General features: G+C 45.3%; 1 protein-coding gene across 1 annotated transcript; it reads right to left on the bottom strand.

The window, feature by feature from the left end:
- Nucleotides 1-3,411: 3,411 nt before the first annotated feature.
- On the bottom strand, nt 3,412-10,084 carry TCP11 (t-complex 11). Its single transcript, XM_032203027.1, has 9 exons — nt 9,979-10,084; nt 9,407-9,539; nt 8,545-8,665; nt 7,629-7,849; nt 7,141-7,277; nt 6,255-6,454; nt 5,771-5,955; nt 5,128-5,291; nt 3,412-3,650 (listed from the first exon to the last, which is right to left on the bottom strand). Exons 1-9 carry the CDS (start codon nt 10,082-10,084, stop codon nt 3,412-3,414), a joined length of 1,506 nt encoding a protein of 501 aa, XP_032058918.1.

Raw genomic sequence — 10,084 nt, 5'->3', positions numbered from 1 at the left:
ACAGTTGTGATTTTTAATCCTTCAGATGCAAAAACGTAGTGCAGCACATTTGTTACAATCTCGACAGGCATTGTAATGGTTGGGGATGTGGTACCCTGCTGCTTTACTAGAATGATATGCCCTAATAATTTCTGTTTAACTCCAGTTGCTGCTGTATGTCAGGATTTCATTTAGTCTCTCCAGCCAGTAAGAAAGGAGAGAAATGAACCATAATCCCAAGGGCATAGACCTGTAAATGATTAGGAGGGGAAAGTGGAGATTTTTTTTTTAAGTTGAATTTAGGAAACCTAACATTCCTTGTTATGCGTATGTTGCAATTCATACTGGTGTAAGTGTAAATATTTGGTGTGTTGGCAACAAGTCTTTTTGGAGAGATTGCAAATTGAACCTCTGCTTGGGAGGAGGGACACCTTTCTTTTTTTGATGCATGAGCTTTTTGAAGGTTGGCTTGGAGGTGACGTGGTGATGAAGACTCCAATCTTCAGGGGGCTGGAATTGGTGACCCTGGTGGTCCTTTCCAGTCCTGTGTATAATTCCATGGTTGTCTTTAGTGATCCAACAGTTCTTTAGCCAGATGCTCTTTCTCACTTAATAGACAAAGCAATTGTTTTGGCAGTGCATCTTCCCCTTTAATTTCAGTGGGTTTTGAGGTACTTGCATGCTGGAGACTGATTCCGGACCATGCCAGTCACTGACTCCTAGTAATTTGTTTAACGCATCCATTACGCAGTATTTTAGCTCTTCCTCCCTACAGGATTTCATGGTACCCGGAGGAAAGTGCCCCAAATTTCTGGTGCTGAATATGACTGAATTAAAATGCATCTGCTGTACTGCCTGCCTGGGAAAAGGTGGTGCTGCCCCAGGTTTTGTTCCCCTTTTGAGAACAGATTGTAGTTTACAGGCTTTGATTTGTACACGGCATGAGTCCAGGCTGAGAACTCAAGACAAACAAAGACGTTTGCTAAGATGTTTTTTTACTATTTTTTTTTTTTTTATAAAGGAGTGGATGATTTTTTTTTTCCAAATTGAAGTTGCTTTTTCCTTTTTAGTTTTGTATTTACAAAAACAAACAAACAAAACCACCTAACCGTAGCTGGTTTTGAGCTTTCTTTGGACTTGTTCTTTTTAGAAGATAAAAATTATGCAACTCTTAAGGGGTACATGCCTGTCTCCCTCCTAGGGAGGAGATAGGGCACCTTCCAGGATGTACCTGTAGTGATAAGTTCATGCCTTCACAAGGCTGCTGTGAGACACAGACCAGATGCCAAATAGTACCTCCAACCAACTCGTTCTGTGCCCAGCTGATGTGGGTTCAGTTGCTTTAATGCTCATACCGCCCCACTTCAGAAGTTTCTAGTAGCAGAATTTTTCCTGGCTTTCTTCTGCTTGCATCATTTCCATGCAATCAGATCTTTATTTTAGAGCAAGCACAGTGTTTGCAACACTGTCTTGTTGCAAAAAGTCTCCCTTGTAGGTCTCCTATTGGCATTACTGCATATTTTTTTTTTTTCAAAAGGAAGTAAATGTGCTGCTCTTACCAAGTAGATCTAGTTCACTTTTCTTACCCGTGGAAGAATAACCTGAGATTCCCTAACAGGGCAGAGAACAGTCAAGTTCAGTTTGCAATGTAGACATTTTTGCTAATTGTGATGTATGGCAGTGGGACTGATTTGTAATACAAATGTTATTTAATCTGTCTGTATTTTGATACTTGAATTTCCTTTTATTTTCTGTATATACAATTGTTAATCTGTTCAAATTTGTCTGAATTTTCAACATCTTGTGGTACCAAACATAACCAATCTGTGCAACAACATAGACTGACCTCACTACAACAAGGCGAGATTGTAAATATTCCTGGGCTTCCAGCAGTCGTTTTGTTGTTTTCATAATTGTACAACTTAGAACAGACTGAATTAATAAACAAACTTAGACACACGTTTGCCCTGTTATCACTGCGACGTACGCGTTGTGCAGAAGTTTAATGTTCATCTGTGCAAGCAATGCTGTTCCTGTCCTCATCTCACAGATGCAACCTGTGCAGCCAAAGCAGGTAAGAGAAAGGGGTGAGGGTGGGCAGCTGAGCGAGGTGTGATTAGTTCAGCCTAGCGCTGTACCAGTGTTGCTTTGCTTTGTAAATCCAAGGAACAAGAGACCATCAGCAGTGTCAAGCAGTGTGCAGAGACGATTTGCTGCTCTCGTAGAAGCGAAGGACGGGCTGCTGCTCTGCTGGGAGCAGGCCTGATGCAAGTCCTTGGCCGCAGTGCAGGGTTTGTGCTGTCCTGAGGCACGTGGCACGCAGGATGTGGGGTGTTGGCGGTGCAAATCGCATTGGTTGGAGTCGCTCGTTTTGCAGTTAATCATACTGATCACCACATGACTGGGATTGATTCAGTATTGATCCTGAATTCTGAATTCTTTTGAGACTAATTTATGCATAAAAGCACATCCATGTGCTCTGTTAAAGATACACCTACCTGTAACACGATGGTCTCCAACCTCTTTGTTCTCCACATAATTGTGGGCAAGGCTGATTTTTACCCCTTTCCATGAACACCTGCAAGGATTGATCCACTGAGGGAGGACTATCAGGACCCTAATTTATTGATGATAAACAGTAACATCAGTGTCCTGCTGCAGCACAGCAGCAATTAATTCATATAACAATTCTAACAGTTCAGGCAGCCATTGCATGTAGTATTTAACCTGCAAAGATTTTTGGCATACCAAGTAGGACGTTTTCTTTACATAAAATTAGAGCAAGAAATCCAGACATTTAAATACAGGTGAAAGTTCAGATTTTTGTGTCAAGTGAAATCTGGCTGATGTAAAATACTAAATTCATTGGGGGCTGCTAAATTTATACCACATGCTCCATTTCTAATAATTCAGTAAGTCAGGTTTTCAAGCTAACTCTGAAATATATTGAGCAGTTTTAATGATCTTAAATACCATGTGGCTTTATCAAATCCAAACTGCGTCCCTGGGCTGTGACTAACATTTCAGCAAAGTAGGCTACAGGCCCACAACAGAATTAACACCTTGAATTAAAAAACAAAAAACAAAACAAAACAAAACAAAATGCATTGCAGTTTTATAACCTTCATTTCCTTCCCTACTAAATAGTGGCTTGTTTTTTTTTGTTTGTTTGTTTGTTTGTTTTGTTTTGTTTTTGTTTTTGTTTTTGTTTGTTTGATTGTTTGTTTTTGGGGGGAGGGTGAAAAAAAAAGCATTCCCTTTTGTAGTTGAGAGGTTTATTCAGCTATTGACACGCTAAGAGTCACTTCCCAGTAGCTGTGGCAGCCCAGATGGGTTTATCTGATTGAGTTTTACAAGCTGAAGCATGATTTGAGAAACTGCTGGAGAATGTGTTCCACCCCTGCCCTCCTGTGTGGTACTTAATAAAGATGATCAGAAGGAATCTGTTCCTGCATCTGATTCTGGTTCTGCCTCTGGGAAAAGCACTTTCTTGAGAATTCCCAAGTAGAAAGGGCCAAACACCTGCCTGTTGTGGTGGATCACGCTTCTAAACCTGCGCCCAACTTCCTGCAGCTCTTCCTGGATGGCATCAAGACCCTTTGGAAAATCTTTTTGAGAATTCCATCCATCAGGGGAAATAAAACGGCTGAGGAACAAATGAATCCGCAGCTCTGTAGGGAGCAAAAGCAGGAGAACAAAAATCAACCTTTGTACAGCAAGCTAGCCTTTGAGAGAAAGAATTCCTTGTGCAGTTGAGAACAGATCCAAGGGCAGCTGCGTTGTTTCAGGATGGTGCAGACAAGCTCTAGATGGACTTGGGACATGGTGGATTAGTGTGGTCTTCTTCCAAACACTAAGCAGATGAGACAGCAGCCAGCACAGGAACCAAGGTGAAGCTACCTGATGCTAGGAGAGCACTTGAGTATTAGGTATACACGCCCTGTTTTCACTTTGCCCTGGGTTGTTGCTTTTAACAATGGCTTTACCTGGGATACTGGGCTGCAGGACATTAGGTTTGATGGATTTGGCAATGCTTACACTGAAGTGGAGCAGTTCAACAATAGAGATTTTTTTGTCCACTCTAAGTTTTTGTACAGAACTGTCAAGCATCTTAGAAGCACAAAGGAATACAGAACTTCAGAGCCCAGGATTTATCTAGCCTGCCACAGCAGCATTTTAAAACTGAAATTATTCAAGCAGCCTCTCCGAGGGACACAGAGCTGAGGCTCATCTACTCAACTGCCTTGGATGTTGCTGTTTCAAGTATGTATTTGGAAAGTGCTGAGAGTGACAAAGAGCACAGACGAGATGCTGCTTTTTAGAAGTGGAGAGGGGAAGGCTGTCTGGCTCTGCAGCTTCTAACGCCACGCCATCAGTGAGTCACTGCCATCACACGCTGCCCAGCAAGGTTGAGTTAGGCTATTAATTCAGCCTTCCGAATTACTTCAGAACAAAATAGGCTGCTCTGACATGGAAGGAATAAATCCAAATAATGTGATAGAATCTACGTGGGCTGAGAAGGATACTTAAGTGAATGCAGCACTGGGCAGGAAGAGCCTCACCTTATTTTCATAGCTGATAAAAACTTGTCTTCCATGTGGAAGTAATCTTTCCTGCAGTGTACGAGCTGCCCGTGGCACTGCAATCTGATGTGGAGCTAGTAGCGTTCAGAGTCTAATAAAAGGTCAAAATAATCAGCTCTTATCCAAGACATTTGAATAAATATTTTGATGGAGCAGCATTATAGGGCAGCTGGTTAGCTGAATACCAGGCAGTGCACTCCCTAGGGATAAATATTATTTAAAGATCTTAGCGTGGTGCTTTACTAGAGCCAGTGATTAAGCCCTCACTCTACACACTAGCCTGAAAATTGCAACACCACCTAGTAACAGACCTTGCACTTAGGCCTGTTTAGCTTTTAGCAAGGATGGTAGGATTTAAGAGATTTTCAAAGCAATTACTGTTTGGGAGTCTTTCAGGGTGAAATAGGAAAATCAGGGCAGTTTCTAAACCTAGCTTCTTGACCCTGCAATAGTTCTGCACAATGCAGGGAGTTCCTTTGCTAGTACCTGTCCTGCAGGGTTATTAGCCTAAACCTTTTATGAAAGCCTCTTCATTGCTGAGGGAGACACGAGCTCAGAGACTCACCAATGACATGCCGGACTGTGTTGCTCTTGTCTGTGATGCTTTTTATCTGGCCTTTCAGGGAAGCACATTTGTCACTGGTAAGAGGAGGGTAACCCAGCTGCGAGAGCGCCCTGCTGACTTCCTGCAGCACCTGATCGCCGATGTCTTGCAAAGCTTCTTCACACCTAAATCACACAAAGGTATACACCTGCACTCCAACCACTGGGCAGATTTGCTGGGGAAGGGGTCTCAGGCACAGAGCAAGCGGGGAAGTCTCTCCACGTGCCCTTTGGGTGTCATCACGGGCAGGGAGCAGCATCTGACAAACCCCACTCGGCCACAGCTCTGGTGCCTGCTGCAAGTGAGCCACGCTTCCCTTCCTCTGCTCTTCGGCAGGCAGGTAGCTGCCCTGAGGCTGGCTCCTGGGACATGGGGCTCAGCACCCCTGACTGCTCCCTTTAACCAAGAAGGGACAGTTGCCATAGGGAGCTGACACCCAGCTGAATACACAGGCTGGCTTCCCCCGCTCCTTGCAGTGGACCTGGCTGCCATTTGGATCTCAGATCCTCTTCTGCTGCCAAAGGAGGTTCCTGCTGTGCATCCCACACCCAACCAGTACCTACACACTCTTCTCCTTCTGGAAAAGAAAATGTAAATAACCCACCTGGTACAAGACAGCCCTTCCAAGAGGACCTTTGTTACCAGTTTCAGCCTAGCTACAAACCCAGGTGAGCCAAATAAGGCGCTTCCACACGTGCTGCTGGTCACTAGCAGGACTGCAGCTGTGGTGGCAAGCTGATTCACCTGCGCTCGGACTTCCTGCAGCCGGGCCTGGTCCATAAGCAGTGTCTGTGAACAGAAACCAGTCAGCCTGTGGGTGCGGAGACAATGGCTGTGATGACTGAGCAGCTCTCAAGGCACGGAACTGGACTGTACCAGCCCCATGATGTTGAGTGGAGGAAAGCAGCAGAGAAGGTGAGTTTTGTGGAAAATCCAACTTGTTTCCCATGGGGAATAAACCCTGTGCAATGACTCGAGTAAAGGGGACAGAGACTCTTGCCAGTTCTTTCTATAAAAGACAGAGAACCTATACACTTGTTCATTTTGTATATCTTTATGCTGTAAGGGTGTCCCAGCCCTCATCCTACCTCAGGGTATTCCTTTTGTCCAGGCTCCCAGCAGAGCAGGTTCATGTATCCTTGATTTAGCACAGCCGTGAGGCTTGGCAGAGCTGGGCTACCACCGACTGCCCCCTGTAAGGCTGCAGAGTGGGGCTGTGGCTCTGAAAGGGATGCAGACACTTCTGCTGCTGCTTCACGCAGCCACTCTGTGGTGTGATCCAGGCTGTCTGCAACAGGGTTTAAAAAACAAAACAAAAAAACAGGTTAAACTAACTGAGTAAGAAGTGGCTACGTGATGTTCCAGCTGAACGGGATGCACATCCGCAATGCCAGGGCACATGCTGGGTCCTGGGGTGGTGGGGGGTTTTGCACCTTCTCTAATTTTCAGCATTAATGTCCTGTTGGCAGGGCACAAGGTTAGGCCTCCTGACACTGGTATCTGGAGGACTTTATGCTGTAGAGAGGGTTTCAGTCTTTGAATAGCACCTCTAATTAAGCCTTATAAATGAGAGAGGCAGCCAGAGAGAAATATTCTACAGCCTAGCACAGAAGGGATGTCTGCACCAAATGCCAGCTTTTCATTTAAATACACCTGCTAATACCATTTTGCTGATTCCTCTGGGGGTCTCAAAACACTTTAAACTTGCGAGCTCTTACAGTCACTCATGAGGCAGCTATTAGGCCCATCTTATGCATGCAGAAACTGAAGCACACTGACTTCTTTTCTGCAGCGTATGGTAGAGAAGAGGCTGAGAAAGGGACCCAGGGGTCCTTCAGCTTTTAGAGGCACTTCTCTTTTATTTTACTGAGCATGTGATGAAAGCATCAGCTTTAGAATATTCAAGGTCCTTTCTGGTGCTTCATTATCTCCCACAGAAGTAATAGGTCTCGTCTCCCTTCCCCACTGACTTACTGGGAAGCTTGTCTAAGAGTTCCTGGAATTTCTTCCGTTCATACTGGATGGAATGGTCCCGCAGGTGGGGGCGGAGGCTCTGGATGCTAAAATTCAGCATATCCATTTTCATCAGGTCCAACACCCGGAAAATCTCCCTGGATGAGACATGGTGAATTGAAAGGTTAATACGTTAGTAAAAGCGAAAGTTGTGGGTCAGTTTAGAATGCTAAGAAAGGGAAACTCAGAAATTCTTTACTCCGTATTCTGACAAAGGGCTTTTCAGTATAATTGGAGTTCCCTAAAAAGTACTAGAAAAATTGGATTTACTTCACTGAAGACTGTTCTATTATCTAGGAGCAACTGGGCAACACGAGTGTAACTACCCTGAAAAAGAACCAAAATCAAAAAAGGAAAGTAATTCCAGGGCAGTTTCTGCTTAACCCAGTGTTTTAACACTGAGGGTTCTGCTGGTCTGCATAGCCCAAGACAGAGGGAGCGTCGCCCACCTGAAAAGCTGAGCTGGGTCTGTGAGGCTTTGCAGTCCTTGCACTTCCTCATCTCGAACAGGCGCACACAGCATTGCCATCGTGTCAAGAATGTATGTGGTGAGGCCATGGATGTCCAGAACCCCGTGCTCAGCCTCTTGTCTAATTAACTCCATGTCAAGGGCCTCTTCAATTCGGCTTTGCAATCGGTTGTGTCGTGGCAGCAGCAATGACAGCAGAGCCTGCCAAAAGAAGTAACGCTAATTTTTAATCCAAAACCACAACAGATCTTCAGAATTGCTCAACAGGAATCAAGGTTGGCCTTGAATTGAGACTCAGTACACAAATTGTGGGGCACACGTTGCGTTAAGGGAATGTTTGTCTCTAATGACTCACTTCAGGACGTCTGGCTACTGTTTCGCAGATTGCAAAATCTCCTTTATCACCATGCACAAAAGAAGGGAGTTACCTGCCTGGAATCTAATGGGAAAACTTGGACTGAAGAACTCTATGCAACTTCATGCTCCACTAAGAACTGTTGTCTTTTAGTTCTAAACAATGTTCTTGAAGACCACGCTGTACACTTACACAGTAGGTACAGTTCATCATATAGCTAAAGGTGTCTTTGTACAGAGAATTGCAGTTCTGGTTGGCAGATGCTATCCCTGGAATGGCTGTTACTAAAACCAACAGCTCAACAGGCTTTCCATTGCTTTGGTACAGCATTTTTTAAAGACCTGAAACCAGAGAATGAGTTTCCCTCTCAGACAGACTTTAAGGTGCAGTTGTGTAACTTATATCTCCCTATAAACTATATGGAGCTTGTTTTTGCCTCTCTCTTATGCATGTTCACATGGGAATATTTGGATTTAAGGGGTGGGGTGATGATTAAGGGAAGACTAATTCTAAGGTCTTCCCTGTGCCAGGATCAGCTGACCTCCTTTATCTCCTGCAGCAGCTGGATTGCCTGAGTGTAGTTGGGGGGGCTGGCAGAGATCTGTTCTTTCAGGCTGTCCCAGAAAGCTTTGTGCAATGTCTCCTTCACTCTGTTTTCAAGGCTAAGAAAGAAGAGAGGGGATCAGGGAGTTTCTCATAGCGTCAGATAAACACAACCTCTCAGTTTAATGGGGCCATTCCTCTCTGCTTTCGTTGTAGTTTAGGTCTTTTGACGTTTTCTTCTCCTCGTCTTTCCTCCAAACTGGCAGCAATACACCTCATGAAAATCTCTCTCAGATTAAATGTCCCATTCATCTAAAACAGGACTCCATCCTCTCAACCCTGCTCATAAAACGCACTTAGCCCCTCTTAACTATGGGATAAAAAGAGCATAGTATTTTTCACAGAAACTCTTATAAGTCCTCAGAGAAGATCAAGAGAATATTTTTCTAGCTAGCGCTGATGCAATGAAGGAGAGAATGTCAGCAACTTAAAACAGATCTTTAACTAACGTACAGACAACTCAGAGCTGTTCAGTGAAAATTCTGCTTTGTTCTTGTCAAAGCTGCAGCTCACGCAGCTGAAGCCTCTAATTCTTTCAGTGTTAGTGAGTCACATCTGTCATTCGCTGTATTTAAGAACTTCTTAGTAAATCGTGAAGCAACGAATAAATAAAACAACACAGTTCCCCCCCTTTTTTTATTTGTTGCTTCAGGAACTCTTTTCTTTTTACTTCTATAGTCAGAACCTAACCTCCTTTCCATGTTCTCACATCTTTTCTGTAATGTGACAGAAAGAAGCCTAGCCTGAATATATATATATATGTGGTGTATATACATTCAGGTATACATATTTATATACACCTGAATGGGGAGAAGTTGCCCATTTGCAGTTTGAAGTCACCATTCAGCACGATTTCATGCGCGAGGGTCAGCTTGTAGATCTCATCAGAGATTTCCTGCAGCTCACTCACGGACAGGTCCTGCGGAGGGCTGGCTGTAGGCAAGCAGGAGAAAATAAAGACCGTGAGGAGGACGGCTCAGCAGCCTCCTGCGAGAAGAAGGTTTAAAAACTGATGGAGAATGAGGAAAAAAGAGGGGCAACTTGTGTTTTAGGGGAGGAACGGGCTTTGCAAGGGCACTTTGCTGTTGGAGGACGCTGTGAGCTCGCTGGTCGATAGCAGGCTGACCCCTACTGACCGCTGCTCGGCATCGCCTCCCCCGCGGGGAGCTTTTTACCGGGGCCGTGACATTTCGGGCTGCCTTGAACGGAGGCTGGCGGGTTTTTATCCACCAGCCTAACCCTCGGTGTGTCCTCCTCCAGATTAAACCCTCACAGGGGCTCCCCTCAGCCCCGAGACCCCCCTTTTTGGCGATGCCCCGCAGCTCGCCGCTGAGGTGCCGGCGGCTCCGGGCCCGGCCCCGCTGCCCCGTACCGGGTGCCCGCGGCCCTTCCTCGCCGCAGTCCCGGGGCCGCCCGGCCGCTGCCTCAGCGCTTGACGGCCGCGGGGGCCGCTCGTCGCCGGAGCTGGGCTTGGGCAT

This window comes from Aythya fuligula, chromosome 25 (assembly GCF_009819795.1).
Source record: "Aythya fuligula isolate bAytFul2 chromosome 25, bAytFul2.pri, whole genome shotgun sequence".
Lineage (NCBI taxonomy): Eukaryota > Metazoa > Chordata > Aves > Anseriformes > Anatidae > Aythya > Aythya fuligula.
This window is presented reverse-complemented; position numbering and strand designations above follow the sequence as displayed.

Coding starts and splice junctions, on each gene's coding strand:
- TCP11 (XM_032203027.1), bottom strand. CDS start 10,084: ATGCCCAAGCCCAGCTCCGGCGACGAGCGGCCCCCGCGGCCGTCAAGC. Junction 9,540..9,978: donor GGAAGGGCCGCGGGCACCCG/GTACGGGGCAGC, acceptor GCTTGCCTACAG/CCAGCCCTCCGCAGGACCTG. Junction 7,278..7,628: donor GACCCAGCTCAGCTTTTCAG/GTGGGCGACGCT, acceptor TGTCTCATCCAG/GGAGATTTTCCGGGTGTTGG.